Source organism: Camponotus vicinus, unplaced genomic scaffold (genome assembly GCF_025532165.1).
Source record: "Camponotus vicinus isolate PSW18456_S1 unplaced genomic scaffold, iyCamVici1.0 SCAF_7, whole genome shotgun sequence".
Classification (NCBI taxonomy): Eukaryota; Metazoa; Arthropoda; class Insecta; order Hymenoptera; family Formicidae; genus Camponotus; species Camponotus vicinus.
Window position 1 is genome coordinate 8,966,512 of NW_028141979.1, and position 23,139 is coordinate 8,989,650.

Consider the following 23,139-nt stretch of genomic DNA (forward strand, 5'->3'; position numbering starts at 1 on the left):
TTTGTAAGACTCATACAAAAATTATAGAAATAAATTCTACTTGAAATTTAATTGAAGAATATATTTTATTATCTTTTATTTCTTTTAATCTTAAAGAAATTTTTGCTTTTCAGTCTTTTCAGCCTTTCTATTAATTTAACGAAAAGGCTCTAAAGTTAAAGAAATATTTCGATATATTTATTTAAAAAAAGGAATCGGATTAAAATCAAATAAAGTACAAAATAACCCGAAGTTTCAAGGGAAAAGGGTTTAGAGTAAGAAAGAGAAACTACAATACATATTAAAATAAATATATAAAGTTATTTCTGCTATCAGAGACTAAAATATCGTAATTATTTGTCACGAATATACCAGACACCCATCCAAACTTATGTCCTTGGGTCTTTTTGTCACCTAACATCCGTAGAAATTCACCTTTTGGAGAAAAAATCTGCACTCTTCCATTTCCAGCATCACCAACGATGATATTTTCTTTTTTGTCGATTCTCAGTACCTCGGGCGATCTATCGAGAATTAAGGATAATTTATTATTTTTTGAGTAGACTTTTGATCTTAGTAACAATAACTTGGCAATAATAGCAATTTTATATTAACCTAAACAGACCCTTTGCTGTACCAACGTCGCCGATTGTTTGAAGAATTTGTCCATCATGGTTAAATATCTATATGATGCACAAAAAAATATACTTTATTTACTGTGAAACATATATATTTACCCCGCAAACACCAAGTAACATTTATATAATTGTTAGTTATAATTTCTCACTCAACAATATAACTGTTACATGTTATGTAACTGTTACATAACAGTTATATTATTCAGTGGGAAATTATAACTAACAGGTATATAACTGTTATTTGGTGTTTGCTGGGTATTTTTCAATATATTAGTGATTATAATAATCGATAATTTTATAATATTTTGCAAGAGTATTAATTATCATATTTTTTAAAAACATTTAATTGTTTTTAAATTGTGCGACGATGCATTATGCGGTCTCCATTAAAGATTGTATTTATAAAAAGCATGATACAACCCAACAAACACCAAGTAACATTTATATAATTGTTAGTTGTAATTTCTCACTCAAAAATATAACTGTTACATGTTATATAACTGTTACATAACAGTTATATTGTTAAGTGGGAAATTATATAATTAACAGTTATATAACTTTGGTGTTTGCTGAGAATTTTTCAATATATTAGTGATTATAATAATCGATAATTTTATAATATTTTGCAAGAATATTAATTATCATATTTTTTAAAAACATTTAATTATTTTTAAATTGTGCGACTATGCATTATATGCGGTCTCTACTAAGATTGTGTTTATAAAGAGCATGATACAACCCAGCAAATATTTATATAATTATTAGTTGTAATTTCTCACTCAACAATATAACTGTTACATGTTATGTAACAGTTACATAACAGTTATATTATAGAGTGGGAAATTATAACTAACAGTTATATAACTGTTATATTTGGTGTTTGCTGGGAACATAATACAAATATTTCTTTTATTTATGCAATTATATATTTTAATTTCGATATTAAATTCTTTTAACATATTATAATATTTTTTATTTGATATTTCCTATATCACATACAGACACAACATAAAGGATTTGGTAAAATTTTAAAATCCATAAAATTTAGAGAAGAACATAATTTATTCAAGAAGCAAAAAATGCACTCGAATTATATGTATTATAATCGCAAACGCGTTTTACCTTCACGTTATGATTTCCGGAATCGGCGACGACGATGCGCGTTGTGGTGACAGCCACGTCTGTCGGTTGATTTAGTTGGCTAGGGATCGGATCGGTTCTGCGGAATCTGACAGAGCCCTTCGCTTGTTTACTCTTGGGCCCGATACTGTCCAAATACCCGCCGTTCCTCTCAAGGACCTGGACACGATTGTTTCCGGTATCGGCGACGTAGAGCACGCTTCGTTCCGGGTGAAACGCGATTCCCTCCGGCGAACGCAGCTCCGACTCTCCGTGGCCCTTATTGCACATGCGACGAACGAGCTCGCCCTTGTGGTCGAACACAAATATGCAATGCTTCCATTTATCTGCGAAAGATATTAAATCGTGCGCAAACCAACGCTTTGATAAATGATATTCAGAAGAATTAATTATCTATAAAGTTCATTCCCAGCAAACACCAAATAACACTTATACAGGGTGTCCCACACCACCCGTACACCCCTTTTAAAATGAAAATAAATGGCTTTTATCAAAAATCGCGAACAATTTTTAAGTAAATCGGGTACACTCTATCAAATGGTGATATTTTCAACTTTTGATTCCGACCGGAAATACGCCATCCGGATCGGAAGTTGAATTTTTTTAGGGGAACATGGTACTTTTTATTACAGATTCGAATTGTACGTGAAAAAATAAGAAACTTTTGTATTAAACGTTTTTTCTAAAAGTGCCTCTGTCAATCTTAACATTTGAAGTTCATTATTTCATCACAGTTACTTTCAAGGTCAATTTTAAGATTGACAGAGGCACTTTCAGAAAAAACGTTTGATACAAAAGTTTCTTATTTTTTCACGTACAATTCGAATCTGTAATAAAAAGTACTATGTTCCCCTAAAAAAATTCAACTTCCGATGCGGATGGCGTATTTCCGGTCGGAATAAAAAGTTGAAAATATCACTATTTGATAGAGCGTGCCCGATTTACTTAAAAATTGTTCGCGATTTTTGATAAAAGCCATTTATTTTCATTTTAAAAGGGGTGTACAGGTGGTCTGGGACACCCTGTATAATTGTTAGTTATAATTTCCCACTCAACAATATAACTGTTACATGTTATGTAACTGTTACATAACAGTTATATTGCTAAGTGGGAAATTATAACTAACAGTTATATAACTGTTATTTGGTGTTTGCTGGGTTGTATCTTGAAACTAAACATCAAAATACCAGCACCTTTGCGTTGTCTTTAAAATGTGAGCTCATTGAATGTATAATATTTATTTATAAACGTTCATGTTTTTTTACTGCAAAAGTAATACTTTACTACTTCTTTGTAAATATTATAATAAACTACGATGAGAGAGAATTCTGTTAGATAATCTTTCATAAAACTTTTCGTGAAGTTTGTTACATAAATAAAATTTTATTGAAATTTGCTGAATAAAAAATTATAGTTTCTAATAAACTTTCCTGAATTTTTATTACAACTTTAATAAAAAATTACAATAAAAAGAGATTGCAAGATATTTCAGTACGTGATTTAATAATATTTCAGTATGATTTAATTATAATTCCCGTAAAATATTTTACAAAATATAAAATGAGGCAACTAAAAATTCGATCAAATCAGAATAAATCTGGCAAAAAGTGTCTCTTATATTTTAAGAGTTAAATATCAAAACCTGTCACATATATCTCGTCATTCTCCTGCAGGAAAGCGAGTCCTTGAGGTGCCATCATCTCTTGGTGACGAATCCTCCGCACAACTTGGGACTTCCTGTCCAAAATGACAACCTGTCCTGACCCCGGACAGGTCGTGATAATGTTATCCCTCCAGGAATCAACGGCGAGCGCCGACGGCCGTTGCACCATGTCACGATTCGCGATAATTTTGAATGTGAAATTGTTTGTTGAGTGCGTTTTTCGAATTTTCCGCCTGTGTCATTTTAATTTTTATTTATTAATCTTATACATTATGATTTAATAGAATAAATTACGCGTAATATTCGCTTAATAAACTGCAAAAAATTAGAAACTTTGAAAAACAAGATTACAAAAGCGATTGCACATATATTGAGAATCCCTCGACATTTTTCCTCCGATATTTTTATATTTTAATAGATTAACTTTAATTATATAATGTATGATCTATAGAATTAATTTTTATTCTTTTTTTATTAAGCTTTCTTGTAATATTAAAAATTGACAAAGATTTCAATTACAGGCCTTCTATTAATTCTTCATTTTTACACATTGTAAGTATGCAGTTAAGATTGTATTATGATAAAAAGTCTATGATTGAAAAATAATAAATATTTAAAAATTAAAAATACAGATATATTTAAATATTAAAAATACAGATAATAAAAAAATTTCAAAACTTTTAAATATTAAATATTTAAAATAATCAAATATTTAAATATTAAGAATATAGGTAATAAAAAAAATTTCAAAACTTTTATTCTTAATTTTAATAACGATAAATAAAAAAATTTCTTTACTTGCTCGGAGGACCTATTTTTTTCTTGGCAGGCAGTTTTTCCTTTCCCTTAACTTTCTTAAATCCCATTTCTATCTTATTTAATTCCGCTTCCCAAATGGCAATTGCTGCCATTACTTCTGCGGCTTTTTGTTGTAAATCTAGAAATACTGTTACCTGATATAAAAAAATTGAGTTATCAATGGTTCTCTAATTATTTCTCTGTCTGTGAATACAAAATGACTTGGGTTAAATTTCAAGGATATACAAAATTGAATATTTCTTTTATGGGAGCACTTCCTTGCTGATAAATTGGCGAACGAACAAATGAAATATGCAGAGCAATGCAGTTGACGTTCTCCGCCGCAAATCCCGCACAGTGTGCAACGACGCGTCGCTAAATTGCGGCCAATCGCCGGCATAAAGAGGGACGAAAGGAGAAGAGGGGGGGGTGGGTGGGAGGGGGAAGAGAGATGCAGAGAGAAAAGATAGAGAGCGAGAGAAAGGTGAAGCTTTGTGCTTTCTGGCACTTACGGTACCCCAAAGTCGTACCACTGGCAGTCACGTGGCGAAGCGTGCGGGCCCTTTGTACTTATCCCGGCCCCCTTTCTCTCTCTCGCTCGTCTCCAGGCCGTTTGATCGTCATGAGGATTGCCACGATTCAACGTGCGAGGACACGTGTACAAAATAGGCTTGGTGGCCTAAAGCCTGTTTGCGTCGGTGATGGACCTCCGACGTTGCGATGATTCGCCAATGCCGTAATATGCGAGGAATTTTTGCGAACCGATTTACTACCCTCTTGATAAAAGTTGGGAGATACACAAACAAATGAAATTTATTTCGATACGATTTCCTTTCGGTTGATATTTAATTTTAAGACGTGTAATCCTTCTTCAAAATTCTACTTAAATTGTCGGAGAGATAGAAATAATATTTTCTTTACTTATGCTTTTTATAAATTTCATATACAGGGTGTCTCAGACCACCCGTACACCCCTTTTAAAATGAAAATAAATGGCTTTTATCAAAAATCGCGAACAATTTTTAAGTCGGGTACGCTCTATCAAATGGTGATATTTTCAACTTTTGATTCCGACCGGAAATACGCCATCCGGATCGGAAGTTGAATTTTTTTAGAGGAACATGGTACTTTTTATTACAGATTCGAATTTTACGTGAGAAAATAAGAAACTTTTGTATCAAACGTTTTTTCTAAAAGTGCTTCTGTCAATCTTAAAATTGACCTTGATTATTTCATCACAGTTACTTTCAAGGTCAATTTTAAGATTGACAGAGGCACTTTTAGAAAAAACGTTTGATACAAAAGTTTCTTATTTTTTCACGTACAATTCGAATCTGTAATAAAAAGTACCATGTTGCCCTAAAAAAATTCAACTTCCGATCCAGATGGCATATTTCCGGTCGGAATCAAAAGTTGAAAATATCACCATTTGATAGAGCGTACCCGATTTACTTAAAAATTGTTCGCAATTTTTGATAAAAGCCATTTATTTTCATTTTAAAAGGGGTGTTCGGGTGGTCTGGGACACCCTCTATATACATATGTATACATATATTGTACATAATACAAAAAAAGAAAAAAATGAAAATATATAATAATACTACTTATTTATTTTAAATATTTTATTTAAAGTGTAATTATTGTAGCAATAATTAGTGTTAGGAAATACATCTCTTATCACACATTAATAAGTAATTAAAAAATATGTGTCAAAATTAGAAGCAATTTTAGGTTTTAATGATTTAAGTAATAATGTAATTATTTACTTGTGTTTATAACATATGTTGTATAAACAAAAATTCTTCCTTATAATCTATCATTTTATCAAACTTATTTTATTCTATCAAGCATTACTTGTCATAATTTTTTGATAAACATTATTTTAACTTCTCATCGAAAAGTTGTTGAAAGATTACAATTGATTCATGCATGAGAGCTTCGATACATTTTATAATTGTTGTTAGGGAATATTTATATAGAACCTCTTCTCAATGAAAAAACTGATGGAGTGGTCCAGTTATATAATCCTCTGATTGATTTAAATTTGCTGGATTTTTTTATGAAAGTGTTTTAAACACTTGGTATATTTTTATTGAGGAATAAATTAAAATAATATAAATTTCATCAATGAATTTAAAAGATGCTTACTAACAGTTTTTGAAAGAATTTGCAATTATATGATACAAAATATGTCAAATACGCGTGTACAAATGGAAACAGCATGGAAATATTAAACTAAAGTAAAATAATTATTTATTTCCATATTAAAGCACATGTTATAAACAAATGCAAGCAAGTCAGTTGCATTATTAATAAACAAACAATAAAATTGTATAAACAAAAATTGCTTTTAACACTCTGACAGTGTTAATTTTTCGATTAATTTATTTTCTACTCACAATCAATTTATTATTCTTTCTTAATATCTTATATAAAAACACTTTAATAATTATATTTCTAGAAAAAGTCGCGGTGACCTTAAAATCCGTGTGGTGTTTCTATCACTTGAATTTTTTTTATATATATGTATCTTTTGTAATTTAAAAATGTCTTTAATTTTTTTCATTTGACCTGTTCATTTATATTTTTTAAATTTAAAATTGTTTTCAGTTATTTAAAAAAATTGATAAATATAAAACAACTGAACACAAATATAAGATAAAAATAATTGAACGCATATTGATCAAATAAAAAATCGAGGGATTAGAATATCACATAAAGTAATGTCGCCTCAGATGTAATTATAATTTTATGTATCTTTAATAATAGAAAATGTTTAAAAATCTATAGAAAAGAATTTTACTTGCTAAAACAAAATGTCTGTTCAATCTTCTGTTAAGAATAATACGGATTGGTAGCGTTTATTTTTGTGCTACATGCATTCTTGTCGAGGAAAATCGTTTAAAGTACTTGTACGGTAACTTCAAAGTGCAATGCAAAACGCCTTTGTCATCGTTTTTTCGCGACACTCAGGTGCGCCAATATATTTCACGCCAATCAGGTAGACAGGGATACGCATGCCGATAAAATGGTTACCCAAGAATCGACATCTCTGTCCGACGATGCGGTATCTCCTCAACAGGAGTAAGCAACAAAATCGAATTGAAATTGAACTGAACGAACCATCTCTAGTGAGATAAGAAAGATAGATAAGAAAGACAATGATGAAAAACGATGCGATTAAGAGATCTTTGAGTCACGTTTGAAAATAATGGCACGTATTGATGATGTATGGACCATTCTTGCAAAAAGTGATTTTGTTAATGTAAATGTTAGCAATTGAGGAAATCAATATAAAACGCGTTAATAATTCTTTTTTATAATATGTGTATATAATTACACACAAATATAATTATATATACATATATGTATATAATATATATATTTATTAATATATATTAATATATTAATAAATATATAATATATATAATATATAATATTAATATATAATATATATAATATATAATATATATATTAATAATATATATTAATATATATATTTATTTAAATATATATATATATTTATTTATTGATATGCAAATATATAAATATAGATTTGTGATCATGATAGATTTATTAATGAAACAGTTTTGCGGCATGATTAGGAAACTTTTAACAATGTTTACCAAATGTTGTCACGAGGGAATCTCGTGAACCTGTGGAAATTCTGATTTTGATGAAACTTTGTATGCATATAAAAGTAAATAGATGAATTAAAAAATTTTCAGTTATTTAAAAACGACTCTAAAGAGTGAAATCATACCTCATAGATCGACTTTTTATTTTTCCCGCTATATTGAAAATTATTCGAGATATTGAAAAACGTTTTATACAAAAATTTCATGGTTAAAACACTTCTATTTAAACACATTAAAAAATTAAAAAAAATAATAATTTTTGAAAAATCCGTGAAAAAAATTATTTTTCCAAAATTGATTAGCAGCAACTAAAAATGTCCAAATTCATCTATTTATTCTCCCCTACATGTGTGTAAAGTTTCATCAAAATCAAAATTTCTGGATACGCAAGGTTTCCTTGTCAGTATTATTTTAGATGTAATATTACTTTGGTTATTACTCTAATAAAATAGCAAGAAAATAAAAAAAATTTATAAAATTCATATACTTTTTTATCACACACACATATATATAATATTAAAGATATCTTAGTTGTTTATGATTCACACAAGTTTATAATTTTTTAAAAGGTAAGGCTTCTGTTAGAATTTGTTAAATTGACAAAAGTAAATAATGTAATTAAATTAGGATGAAATTAATAATACTTATGTTTAAACACGCGTAAAGATATTGATAATTAAATAAATTGTCATCCTGCATTTACATCAATAATAATTCAATTAATTATTACATAAACAAAGATTTTTAGAGGAGAAAATATGTTAAAAACTTGCACGTTATTATTAAACTGCACATATACAGAGTGTCCCAGACCATCCGTACACCCCTTTTAAAATGAAAATAAATGGTTTTTATCAAAAATTGACTTCATTATTTCATCATAGTTACTTTCAAGGTCAATTTTAAGACAGAGGTACTTTGACAGAGGCACTTTCAGAAAAAACGTTTGATACAAAAGTTTCTTATTTTTTCACGTACAATTCGAATCTGTAATAAAAAGTACCATGTTCCCCTAAAAAAATTCAACTTCCGATCCGGATGGCGTATTTCCGGTCGGAATCAAAAATTGAAAATATCACCATTTGATAGAGCGTACCCGATTTACTTAAAAATTGTTCGCGATTTTTGATAAAAGCCATTTATTTTCATTTTAAAAGGGGTGTACGGGTGGTCTGGGACACCCTGTATATTTGTCATTATTAAAAAGGTGCATGTGGAACTTGCTTTCGATATCATACTGATGATTTCTACTTGTATGACGGATAATTTGCAGCGACACTGCTTTTTTAGCGGTTCCCGATGGATAAAAATGAGCCAATTTGGAAATCTGGGCCCCCCCCTACTCTGCAGTCACAGGAGCCCCACGCGCTCTTTAACCAGCGCGATATAAACATACACGTTAGAATTAATGATACACCGTTTAGTTACGCGTCAGTTGATTTTCCCAGGACGCCGGCTTTGTGCGTTTTAAGGGTGGAAAGGCAGGAGGAAGGGGGGGGAGAGTGTAGAGAAGAGGACCGTGTCTTAGGGGGTTCGACACGCGCTCTTCAATATGTCACTGTGGCTAATTTTAGGGGCCAACTACCGGCCACCAGCAATTCGGGGCGCTCTGATCCTCGAAAGTGAAAGGGACAAATCGTAACAAACTCTGTAACGAACTACGAGTGATCTCGCTGATTTTCCATTACATTAGGAACGTTATCAGCATGGAAAACATTGATGTCATGCTATTTTCTTTTATCAGTTATAATCAAAATGTATCATGAAAGAATGAAAAAGAGAGAAAGAGAGAGAGAGAGAAAAAGAAATTATTTTTTAAATTGTTGATTTTTTTATATTATATAAAAAGAGAAATTCTAAATTAAATTGTCAAATATGTCATATTGGAAAAATGCTAAGAATAATATTTTAGAGTGAGAAGTCTGAAGTTAAAAATATAATAAAATTGTTTTCTGACATATATGATGATTGGCTTCATCATGCATATCCGGTTATAAATATTTGTATCTATATTTTTATGTTCATAATTTATATATTTAATTTAGTATATTAATTTAATTTAATATATATTTATTTAATATATATTATTTATATATTTAATTTAATTTAATATATTTATGTTCATAAATGTAAGAATCTCTCATATTCTTTATAACGTCTGTAAAAACTTTAAGGAATAGAAATAAACTGACAATATTAATTATTGGTTATTATAAATTCAATTATTTTATAATATTTATCAATTGTTTTTAATTTACTTAATCACAAAACATATATTTTTGGCTCATTATATTAATATACGGAATCCAAAGAAATAAAATATTAGATAAATATGTTAAATAATTTAATGTTACATACAATTTTGAAATAGATCGATTACGCGAAATTTTTTTATGTAAAGTCATTATTATTGTTCTAATATCCCTTGTCGATTAAAAAAATAAATACTACTTTTATGTCAATATATCTCATATTTCAAAACAATATAATATATTCCCAGTTTAAAAATAATTTTTGCAAACTAATACTTTTATGCAAACAATAAAATAATTCTTGTTAAACGTTAAATCATGCGAAATAAAAATTGCCAACAAATTTTGAGTTTCTTAATTCTATAGATATAAAAAAAATAGTCTCTGATACGCATAATGGAGTTAATCGTTAAATGCGTCAGTAAACAATTACCTTCAGTTTAGCACTATTAAAAAAATTTAATTTTTTACGTTCTTTTGAAACAACTACATTGAAAGATTTATTTTCGAAATTTTGTTTTTTTTTCCGTGTAATTATATTCAATAAATGGAGTAAATCAAAAATTACCGCGTCGTTGCTGTTGTTTGTCGAGTTATCGGACGATGACTCGTCATCGCCGGCGAGTGAATGACTCCGGCGAATGATTCGGCGGCGCGTTACATAATTGTCAGGCTAGTCAGTCATCGGGCGAATTTTCCAGGCACGGCAAATTTCGTGCTAACGGGCGCGGCAATAAATTATAAAAGATGATCGGTAATTAACAGTAACTGCAACTGGATAGCGTTTATGCCGCCGCTATGGAATATACGCCCGATGCCTGTAGCTGACTCTTTATGGTAGGGTGTGCTTATGACGTGAATTATTAGCCCTTGGGTCCTGCAGAGCCTTCGGGCTATGTATATGCACGTGTATGCGCATGTGTGTTGTACTTCTCCCTGTGTATGTGAGCACGGGCGTGGCCTGACGAGGGTGTCGGGCGTGGCTATGAACCAACCCCGAAAAAGCCATTCTAAAGAGAGAGAGAGAGAGAGAGAGGAGATAGGGAGGAAAGATAGATAGATGGAGAGAGAAAGAAAGAGAAGACTGAGCGAATATACACTGAATTGATTCAGGATGGATCCCCCATTTTGTCCACGTGAGTGTATAATTTGCAAAATCCTTTTCTTGCTAGCAACTGAACAACATTTTCTTTCTGTAGAGGTTCTTCAAGATTTAGATATGTTAAAATATAAATTTTTAGAGGCGTCTAAAAAAGGTAAACAGAAGGCGAAGTTGAGGCAAAAAAATGCTGACGATAATGGAAATATTGCGATGCGCACAAAAAACCGCATGAAACTTGTTACTAAAGAAATACGATGCAAAGTGTGACGTAAAAAAATATTGCAATCAATATATCGTTAAATATAATAAAAATATGATAAGCGGTAGATTAAAGTGATTACCAATAGAATAAGATATATTGTATATGAAGAAGTTAAATTGCATGTCTGTAATTATGTATGTATGATTATCTGCGAAAAATCTATTATGCAGGGATTCATAATAAGATTTAGCAAATAAAGAGTTTATATGATTTTCTATGCACGTAAAAAAATTTTTTTAATCATTTCTGTTGAACTTTATATAATGAAAAGAATGATTTCTATATCAATTACAATTTTAATTTGATTAATTTTAATTATAATTTAATTTCATATATCTGTTTTCTTCTCATTTTAATTCTGAAAAGAAAAGGAATTGATAAAATTGTGACAATTAATATAAATTTCATGTTTGACAATTAAAGAAAAAAAATCTTATATAGTATCTTATATATATTCTCTAGATTTTTAATCAAACTTTATACATTTCGGAATAACTAAATTTTATTTTCAACAAAATTTAATTAAAAGTTTAATTGTCAAAATGTACAATCAAATTTTTTGTGCCAACTTTGCGACATATGATTTCTTACAAGGTTTTAGAAAAAACTTATTTTCAATTTGTCGGCTAACTTTTAATTTAAAAAATCATCTTTTAATCATCTTAATATTGTATGTAAAATATGTGATTGTTATATTGTGTTATTACATATATGTATGCGTTGGGGAAGGAAAATACTTCATTATAAATAATTATCAGAAATAAAACACACTGTGGCCCAAAATAGACTTGAGCAAAAAAAACCAATAAAATTAGAGAATTAGATAATTAAATATTAGAGAGAGCTTTAGAATGATTTAAAATGTTAAAAAGTCGCATTCGTTTTTTTTCTCAAACAACAAGTAGCGAAGATATGCTTGAACAAGTATAATAAAAATAGTAGAATAAATAAATGTATTTCAAAAGATATCATCTAAATGTATTGTAAAAGATAACAGATATATTTTTATTATATTTTTATATATTTTTAATATATTTCAGATATATTTTTATTATATATTTATTATATTTTTTATATATTTTTAATTAGATTATCGTTAAAAATCGTTAGAAATATTTGACGACAGTAATGTAAAAATTTTGATGAGAAATTAGAAAATAAACAGATGATAATTGTCTTTTCACTCAAAATTTAAAAAATTTAATATCTGACTTAATTATTAAGATAGAAAAAATTAATAACAAAAATCAAATAATCGTTCGAGTCGAAGTTTTTCTTCTATTTTCAATTTTCTCACATTTATGGAGTCGTAGATTTCGATTTTCGCTTACTTTACATACAAATTGAGCTCCTACTTTGTATCTCAATATAATAAACAAACAGTTTCCTTATTAGAGATTTAATAAAAATTTAAACAAAACTGTAGATTACATAGATTTAAAAGAGTGATTTAAAGATATTTTGATGAAAACAAAATTTGAATTGAAAAATTTGATCGAAAGTAGTAGGAAACTTTCGACTCGGACCATTTACAAGTTTTTTTTTTAAGAATCGATTTATGATAAAAGAAAATATATATGAGAATATTTTTAGCAAAGTATTTTGCGGAAATTTTTAGAATTCCATGTTTCCGTAATAAAATACAATGGCGACGAAGTCGCAAGTGTATCTCATTATTTGGTTTACTTCTCGGTAGGATGGAGATCTTTGATATCTCGGGGATGATGGGGGGCGGCGAAGTGAGGGATAGGCGAGAGGAGAGGAGAAACGATGTGGGAGAGGGAGAGAGAGAGGGACGGATGAAGGTGGAAAAGAAGGAGGTGGAGGAAAGCCACGTTGCGGAGAAAGAGACAGGATTCGGAAAAGCCTTCGCCATCGTACCAGACCGCCGTGTCTGCGTTTGTACAGTGGTAATGGGCTGTCAGTAGCAGACGTTCGTTGCTCGTGCCTTATACACCAACACCATTATTCTCCAGCTATCCCGGGTTAGGTTCTATCGGTTCGCGAACCCGCTCTCATCTCATCCCTCTATCTCTTTCCCAGCTACACGGCACGTTTCTCGTCGGTTTTTTTTCTCGATTTAATGCCGGCTCCTTCGGATACAAATGCGACTTTTCAACATTTTAAATCACTCCAGAGCTCTCTATAATATTCATCTAATTCTTTCATTTTGTCGAGCCTTTTGTTCAAGTCTGTTTTGGACCGCAGCGTTATTTATTTCCCATGATTATTTATAATAAAGTATTTCCCTTTCTCAACACATACACATATGTAACATACAGGATAATAATTATACAGGGTGTCCCAGACCACCCGTACACCCCTTTTAAAATGAAAATAATTGGCTTTTATCAAAAATCGCGAACAATTTTTAAGTAAATCGGGTATGCTCTATCAAATAGTGATATTTTCAACTTTTGATTCCGACCGGAAATATGTCATCCGGATCGGAAGTTAAATTTTTTTAGGGCAACATGGTACTTTTTATTACAGATTCGAATTGTACGTGAAAAAATAAGAAACTTTTGTATCAAACGTTTTTTCTGAAAGTGCCTCTGTCAATCTTAAAATTGACCTTGAAAGTAACTGTGATGAAATAATGAACTTCAATTTTAAGATTGACAGAGGCACTTTAAGAAAAAACGTTTGATACAAAAGTTTCTTATTCTTTCACGTACAATTCGAATGTGTAATAAAAAGTATCATGTTCCCCTAAAAAAATTCAACTTCCGATCCGGATGGCGTATTTCCGATCGGAATCAAAAGTTGAAAATATCACCATTTGATAGAGCGTACCCGATTTACTTAAAAATTGTTCACGATTTTTGATAAAAGCCATTTATTTTCATTTTAAAAGGGGTGTACGGATGGTCTGGGACACCCTGTATATTATATATTAATGTGATTTTTTAATTAAAAGACAAATTGAAAATAAATTTCTCCTAAAACTTTAAGAAAAAAATAATATGTTTCAAAGTGGACACAAAGTTTGATTGTACATTTTGACAATTAAACTTTTAATTAAATTTTGTTGAAAATAAAATTTAGTTATTCCGAAATGTATAAAGTTTGATTAACAATCTATAAAATATCTAAGATTTTTTTTACTTAATTGTGTGAAACATAAAATTTATATAAATTTATAAAATTTATATTAACTGTCGTAATTTTACCAATTCTTTTTTTCTTTCAGAATTAAAATGAGAAGAAAATAGATATTAAATTAAATTACAATTAAAATTCAATTTAATGTTGTTAAAATTGTTACGGAAGCCATTTTTCATGATATAAAATTCAACAAAAATGATAAAAAAAATATTTCTTTACGTGTACATGGAAAATTATATGAACTCTCTTTATTTATTATATTTTATTGAATCTCTGTGCAGTAGATATCCTTTGCAAATAATTATAATAATTATGTATACATGCGATTTAACTTTTTCATATGAGATGTACCATGTTTTACTGGTTATTCCGTCGACAATCAGCTCAATCTCAATCCCTTGCTTATCGTATTTTATTTTTATTACACTTTTAACGTAATATTAATTATCATACTTTTTACGTCGTACTTTACCATATTTCTTCGGAAATAAATTTTATATTTTTTATGGTCATTATTTTCGTTATTATCAGTATTTTTCCGTCCCGAATTCGCTTCGCGTCTATCTTATTGGTTTTGCAGGAAACGATGAAAATTCCGACCAAACCACCCGTTCTTTCGCCTCGGCTAGCCCCATATATTCGCCAACCATTCTCCCCCTCCTCCTCCATACCTTCCTTCTCTCAAGTAATCAATACTATGAGGCATCCTGCACAAGACAGGTACGGCGTTGGTCCAGATTTCAGAACCAGAGGAGGGACCGGACATAGTATCTGTCTTTCTCTCTCTCTCTCGGTCTCTCAGAAGGGCAAAGAAACCTCAGTTTATATTATCTCAAAAAAGAATTATTTTAGAATATGTGTATGTGGATTATATATTTGACAGTTCAATAAAATATTTGATATCAAGGTAAAATCAATACACAATGTATGATAATAAATATAGCCAAAGAACGCTATCTCATCAATTTTTTTTATATCCTGCTCTTTATTATTTCCAATAAAATATTATGCAATATAAGTCGCAAATTAATTAAATGTGTAATGTTAAATATTTTAAAATTTCTATTAAAAATAAAATTATAAATATTAATAATATAATACTCAAAAATTTGTGTTAAAATATGTTCTCAATTTCACAATTTAAAATCTTTTATATAATTTTGTTAAACGTATAGTTGTTGCATTTATATTATACGAATATATTATTCTTCGTTCTATTTGATAAGAAATTGTTTCATGTATGTAGACGCGTGTAAGTAAATAAATATGTAAAATATAAAAAAGATCAAATATTTTTCCACCAGTGTTCAAACTATGCATTTTATATAATTTATAAAATAAATAATTTATAAAATTATTTTATAAAATATAATTTATAAAATAATTATTTTTAAATAATTAAATTAAGGAACAAATATTAGCTGGCGCAATAAAAATGGAGCACAAATAAATATTTTTATCTTAATTTAAAGGATTTCAAAGGAAATAAAATTCTGATCATTTTTTTCGTTCATCTTCAGAGCAAATTTCCTCACAAACGTGAATAATGAGCATAAATTAAATAAATACAAAATGTTAGATGGGAGTCGATAAAATAAAAATTTAAAATGTTATCTTACCTTGTTCTCATTATCGGGCAACGCATCATATGAAACTTCCTTCTGTTCTCTTATCTCCATCTGAGCCTTGTACAGTTTTTCTCTAATATCCCCCACCGACGTTTCACCCGCAGCAACTATGTGATCGATCTTCTTAATCTGATTTTCTCTTTTCTTATGAAGTTCTATTATTTTGCCTTCTATATCTCTATCGATAAACTCTCGTATCTCGTTTGCTTTACTCTACGACAAAAAAATTAATCATCTTCACCGAGTGATTTGACAACAGAACATCATTTGTTCAAGCTTTAAACAAAACACGTCTTCTGCGTCATCACATTTAAAAGACGTTCGGTTCTTTTAAATAACATATATGTGGATGTCTTTTAAATACTTTTTTTATTCTGATTAATAAACAACAATTACCTGGAAATTGCTGATTTTATCTTCAAATCTCACGGCTGATGTATTAAGATCTTCATTTATATTACCTAATTCTTCTTTCAAATCATTGATATGACTTATCAAGCAAACATCGCAAAATCTCTGTGAAAATATTATATTGAAATTAAAATATTGAAAAAACTTATTTAATAGATATATTTTTTTCAAATATCTATTAGCTCTTCATTATTCCCTTTACTTCCAAGTATTAATGTTCTAATAATTACAATCAGAATTTAGTAGTAATAGATTATTGCAATGTTATTTTATTGCGATCAATATAAAAGATGATTCGTGAAGAGATTGATAGAGAGAAAATTGCAAAGTGTAAAATTATCGATTAACTTTAAAATATCCACGAATTACTTACGCGTTTACAGTGTTTACACTTATCCTCGCAAAATTCACCGCAGGTACGACATTTCTTGTCTCGGATCTTTGGCGGTAAGGGCGCAAAACTTACCGCACTCTTTGACTCTCTCTTATCTATTGCATTGATTACTACTACATTGCAAACTGGGCAAATTGTTCCGCCATCTAAAATAAACACGCGATTGATATATGGCAAAGATTTTAATTAACATTCGCTCAAAAATCTAAAGGGCGTAATCGGAATGTTGTTCGATTTTATGAATAATATTTAATAATTAATTAACGTTAATGATTTTATAATATTATAAAATAATTTTAATTTAAATTAATAATTTATTTTATATTTATTTTATTTTTAATTTACATTAATAATTTATTTTATATTTATTTTATTTTTAATTTATATTAATAATTTATTTTATATTAATATAAAATTATTTTTTATTCTTTAATTATATCTTTAAATCCATGGCAATTAATAAATTGTTTTTGATCGTTATCAATACACCTTAATTAATTTTTTGGTAAGAAAATTATTATAAATATTCAAGTCTTCAATTAACAATAAGTAAAATATCTATTTACAATAGAGGAAGCGTATAATACTATAAGTATTGCAAATTCTATAAATACATTATTTTAAGAAACTAAATATTACAAAAGATAAAGATTTAAGTGTTTAAATGTTCTTTTTACAATTTTTTGTCGATTGATTTGACTCTAAGTGACAGAAAACATGACATTATTTACGTAAAAATGGTATTTTCAATTTACCTTTTTTATATGATATCATGAATCGATTTTTGAAACATTGCATGCAAAAGGTGTGACGACATTTCATCGTTTTGAGTGATTGTACCTTGTTCTTGCATACAACGCATTGCGATACGTCAATAGCTCCGAGCGAAGCCGTCCTATTATGAAATAAAAATTAATGAATATAATTAATATAATTAATAATTGTGAAATTAATAAAATTATCCCAGCAGAAAATATAAATAATAATTATAATCTAAGGCTGTGCACTTGTCGCACAAGAAAAGAGCAATAATTAGAATAGCATATTTGTATTGTCAAGGGCCAATTAAATATATGTATAATATAATGTGTGAAAATCTTATTAATATATTAATATATTTATTGAGAAATAAATATAATTTTAATATATTTATTAATATGTTTATTGAGAATATCAATTCTATATATACATATATGTGCATGTATGTGTTGCATAATCTCAATTATTTTAAATCGTTTTCATATTTTAAATAAAATATATATTTTAATAAATTTTAAATTTTATTTCATGTTGTTATTTTTTCATGTAATCTTCCCGATCGTATCACCAATTACACACAACCCATACACATACACACATTTCTTAATAAAATAAAATATTTGACGACCATACCTGCGATGACGAGTATTTTGTTTTTTCGATGAAAAATTCTTAGATCCTGTTGGTTTCCTGCCCAGAGAAGCGGATCGCGAGAACCTCGGTTGCATTTCCATTCTCGAATTCGACGCAATAACATTTTCTAGACTCGAATTTAACGGATGTGGCAATTGTCGGTTAACCATTTTCTTGTATGATACTTTAAAATTATGTCATAATTAAGAAAAACTTATATTCTTATATATATAATAAGCATTGACACTTTTTCTTTCATTTATATGTTCAAGATATATATCTTCAGGCCATATTTCAATTGTGTACAAGTTATTACTTTTCTGAAATATCATATAAACACACACACACACATATAAAATTCCCTTTATTTGTTACTCTCATTTTAGGATTAATGCAAATAGTTTGATTTAAAATTTGACCAATAGTTAAGCAGATTGTTCATTAAAAAATTTTCAGTTTTTATATATATATGCATTTATATGATTTAATCTCACAAAAGATTACTCATTATTAATTAATTTTATCGACTAGTCGAATATATATTATAATGATTCAACAATTTTATATACTTTTTCACTTTCAAAATTTCATGGCATAAATTTTTACAGATATTACATAATTTTGAATAATAAAAAGTATAATTTTAGAAATTAAAATTCTTTTTGAATTATAAAAATAATTACTTCACACACTATATAAGCATATTCACTTCGAATTTGTATTTTTCACATTAATAATATACTGTTCACAGTGAAGAATCGCATTGAATTACATGAAATTTGATAGTTTAAATATTATTTGCGATGTTTTTTAGGTTATTTTTTGCGAAAATGAGATATTACGGTACGTCTTGTCGTATCCGTATCCTGATAGAAACTGATAAGAAATATTCGAGCGATTTATCTCATCGCGGCCATCAATAATAACAGTGAATCATTTATCACGATAAGATAAATTGTCTAGAAAATCGCTTATTCGCTTTAATAAAATTAGAAAATAAAGTTACGAAGACATTTTTACGAAACTTATTTATAAATATATTAGAATAAAGAGTAAACATTCACCAACATTGCACTTATTCATGCATACGATTACAAAATAGAGTTGTTACTTTTGACAAGAAGTATTTCGAAGCTTCGAAGTTTTGAAGTGTTTTTTAAGCTACGAAGTTTTGAATTTCGAAGTTAACTTCGAACCTTCGAAACTTCGAAAAATATATTCTGATAAATTCATGTAAGAAAGATTGAAAATATTGTAAATAAAATATTGTAAATATTATTGTATAAATATTATATATAAATATTATAAATATATTGTATAAATATTATTGTATAAATATTATTAACAGTTAGTAATATTTATACAATAATATTTATATTCTAGGATATTTATATTCTAGGAGTACAATATAACAATATTGTGTTATAAGGCTATTTCTGATCTAATCGTATTCGAATGCAGTATATAATTTTACACATGCAATATTGCTATGCACACATACACACACATTTTGTTTTTCATTTAATATAATATAATATTAATATTTATAAAAATTTTGTATTTTAATATTTATATGATAATATCTCTCTTTTTATTTTTATATCAAAAGTTGTAATAAATTATAATATATACACAATATATACATACATTATAATAAATTATTATGTGTTATTAATGAAAATATTTAGGAAAAGATAAAATTATATTTTTAATATTTGCATATTATTAAAAATAATCAGTTATGGATTAATTTCCTTGATTATCAAAAAGGTTTGAAAGTAATTAAAGAGTGATATTTGAAGAATAATATATAGACAATGTTAGCTTATTTTGAAGCTAATATCGCATAAATCCCCGTATTCTCCTGATCCATAATTAAAATAAATGTAGTTATAGTTCTAAGCGGATGTAGAAGCGCCACTGTACGGCACGAGGCAATATTGTTAAGATCCTTGCACCAGAGAGAAGACTAAGAGGTGTCGTGGCCCGCTTTTCGATGATCCCTGAAAGCGATACTCCCTCTGTGGACATTAAAAACGTGGACATGAACTACAAAGCCAAAGTCCATGTTCTCAGAGGGTAACATATAATGTGCACAATTTCTGGTTTTGTTCCGTGCTATGTGTGCGAAATGCCGATAGCACTATAGTGCTATATAGCAAGATATTTAAGTATATATTTAAATTAGTAGTAAATAAATTATTCAATCGCGAAAGATACTGTAATCTTCCAATGTAACGTTAATGTAAAGATGAAATAAATATTTTTCTATATATTCATTGTCATATTTATATATTTTTATTTATAAAACACAAAATGCCTGCTGTGGGATAAAAACATTTTTTAACCATATTTCTATAAATCTTCTTAAGTAGCAGTAAACTGATCTTTGATATTTATTAATCATTTCTTTAATCATTTAAAAATTTAATTATTAATACATGTATATAGAATTTGTTAAATTAATCACTGATTCTTCTGAAGTTTTCATAATTAAGATTCGAAAAATATAGATGTTGCAAAATATTTTAAATGTCTCTTCCTTTATATAAAATATAAAGAATTCATATGTTCCATTCTAATATAGTCAACATTATTTATATATTTTTATTATAATTTTCACACCAGGATAATATTTTTATGCTCAATACCTTATATAATACAATGTACTAAATTATAAAATTTAATATAATTACAAAATAGTATTATTATTAATAAATAGATTATATGCGCACTGTCTTTTAGTTTCTAATTATTTCCAATTACTATCCAATATTCTCTTCTTCGAGTTTTTGGATTATTATGGTTTATTGTACTCCTTTGTGTTAAAATCATAAGGATTACCATCATTTGCTTATTCCTTCCTATGGAGTCCAGTGGAATACTTTCTATGGACATTTATTCTCGCGTATAAATATTCAAATCATTCAGGTTTAAGAGATTCAAATCACTGTAGTTGCCTTCTTTTTTTATTTTCTCGATTACTGTCTCTTTTTCTATCATTTTATTCAGAAATATTAATGTGTGTGTGTGTGTGTGTGTGCGCGCGTGCGTGCGTGCGTGTGCGTGTGCGTGTGCGTGTGCGTGTGTGTGCGTGCGTGCGTGCGTGCGTGCGTGCGTGCGTGCGTGCGTGCGTGCGTGCGTGCGTGCGTGCGTGCGTGCGTGCGTGCGTGCGTGCGTGCGTGTGTGTGTGTGTGTGTGTGTGTGTGTGTGTGTAGGTATATGATTATTACTTCAAAAAAGCGAGAAAAACAAACATAATTTAACTTATCAATTTAATTATTGAAATAAATATTTACCTTTCTGAGTAGTCTTTTTTAGTAGCAAATTCTTTAATAATGTCTTTTATATATATATTTAAGCTTTCAAATATTTCATTCTCTATACTTAAAATAACTTAAGAATTGAGTCTTTCTTCACTGCAAATCTCAATGTGTTAATGTTACTCATTTCATTTGTGTAATTTCCAGAAAACACGTTTATCCATGTTATTTAAATACATATAATTGTGTAATGTATTAATTTTATACGAATCTTACGTGTTATAATGAGAATATGTATGGAAACGTATAAAAAAATAACACACTTCTTGATTCAACGTTTAGGACGTGTTATAAAGAGGCGTTTGTTCTTGATTCACACGTCTCAGCAGCTTAACACATTTAATGACTTACACAGATATCAAAATTATACAAATTAAAATTACATATATGTAAAATTTTTAATGTATATATTAATATTTCTAATAATATTATTATATAATATTATTATATAAATTTCTAATAATATTAATATTATAATTATTTGCTTTGATTTTTTAAAGTAATGTTTACTTATAATAAATTTACAAATAATTTATTAAATATTTTATTCTTGTTATGTATGATAACAATAAACCCAGGTAGCACACGGTCGTTTTATATACGTTTCTTAAACGTGTTCAATATTTTTTAACCGTAAAGCATTAATAAGAAACGTTCCTATAGAAACGCTTTTAAAACCATAGTTAAGGAAATGTATTTTTCACGTTTCTATAGACAAAATAAAAACTAATTTTTATTAATTTAAAATTAATTTTAAACTATACATACATATACACATACATACATATATATATATATATATATATATATATATATATATATATAATTATGAAAACTATATTAATTTCTATTTCCAAATATATGAATAAGATCACTAAGAATTAGTATTTCATTGAACTCTAGTAGAAACGCTTATTTTTTGTTACTTTATCTTATATCTCATTAATTATAGTCAGTGGAAGTAAAATTTCACCGCAAAATCAGTCGCTAGTTCGTTTGTTTACCGCTACGGTGCGCTATTTTTCTCGTACTTAAGTTTTAGTCATGAGAATTATATAAAGTTTGCAAAAGACGACAGATAAAATTAAAAGTATCACTTCGATTTAATTTCTGATATAATCTCAATAGAGGAATTTCAGATATTAAATCAAACTTATAAGTCGGACATGTCCGGCGAATAAACGAAAATGATCTGTTCTTTATATATTAAAGATGTAAAATATATCATCATCTATTTAACATTAATGTTCTAATATGCATATAAATATAAATAAAATTTTTAATTTTATATAGTCCTTTATTAAAAAAATTTATCTTATGAACATTTTATTTTTTTTTAATATTTTGTTATTTTATTTTTCTAACTTTAATTTTTCTATTTCTCTCTAATAATAATCATTTAATTTTAATT

At 28.2% G+C, this 23,139-nt stretch overlaps 1 protein-coding gene across 2 annotated transcripts; it reads right to left on the reverse strand.

Moving 5' to 3' along the window:
- Nucleotides 1-111: 111 nt before the first annotated feature.
- Nucleotides 112-19,260, reverse strand: LOC145974391 (uncharacterized). Of its 2 annotated transcripts, XM_083104197.1 has the most exons (11): nucleotides 19,089-19,260; nucleotides 18,406-18,532; nucleotides 17,769-17,908; nucleotides 16,993-17,159; nucleotides 16,605-16,724; nucleotides 16,200-16,421; nucleotides 4,219-4,373; nucleotides 3,400-3,653; nucleotides 1,740-2,083; nucleotides 595-662; nucleotides 112-503 (listed from the first exon to the last, which is right to left on the reverse strand). In XM_083104197.1, exons 2-11 carry the CDS (start codon nucleotides 18,504-18,506, stop codon nucleotides 281-283), a joined length of 1,794 nt encoding a protein of 597 aa, XP_082960323.1. In that variant the 5' UTR covers nucleotides 18,507-18,532; nucleotides 19,089-19,260; the 3' UTR covers nucleotides 112-280. The 2 variants fall into 2 exon arrangements, with proteins under 2 accessions (XP_082960323.1, XP_082960322.1); XM_083104196.1 differs by lacking the exon at nucleotides 19,089-19,260 and having other exon boundaries at nucleotides 18,406-18,740.
- Between the last annotated feature and the right edge of the window lie 3,879 nt (nucleotides 19,261-23,139).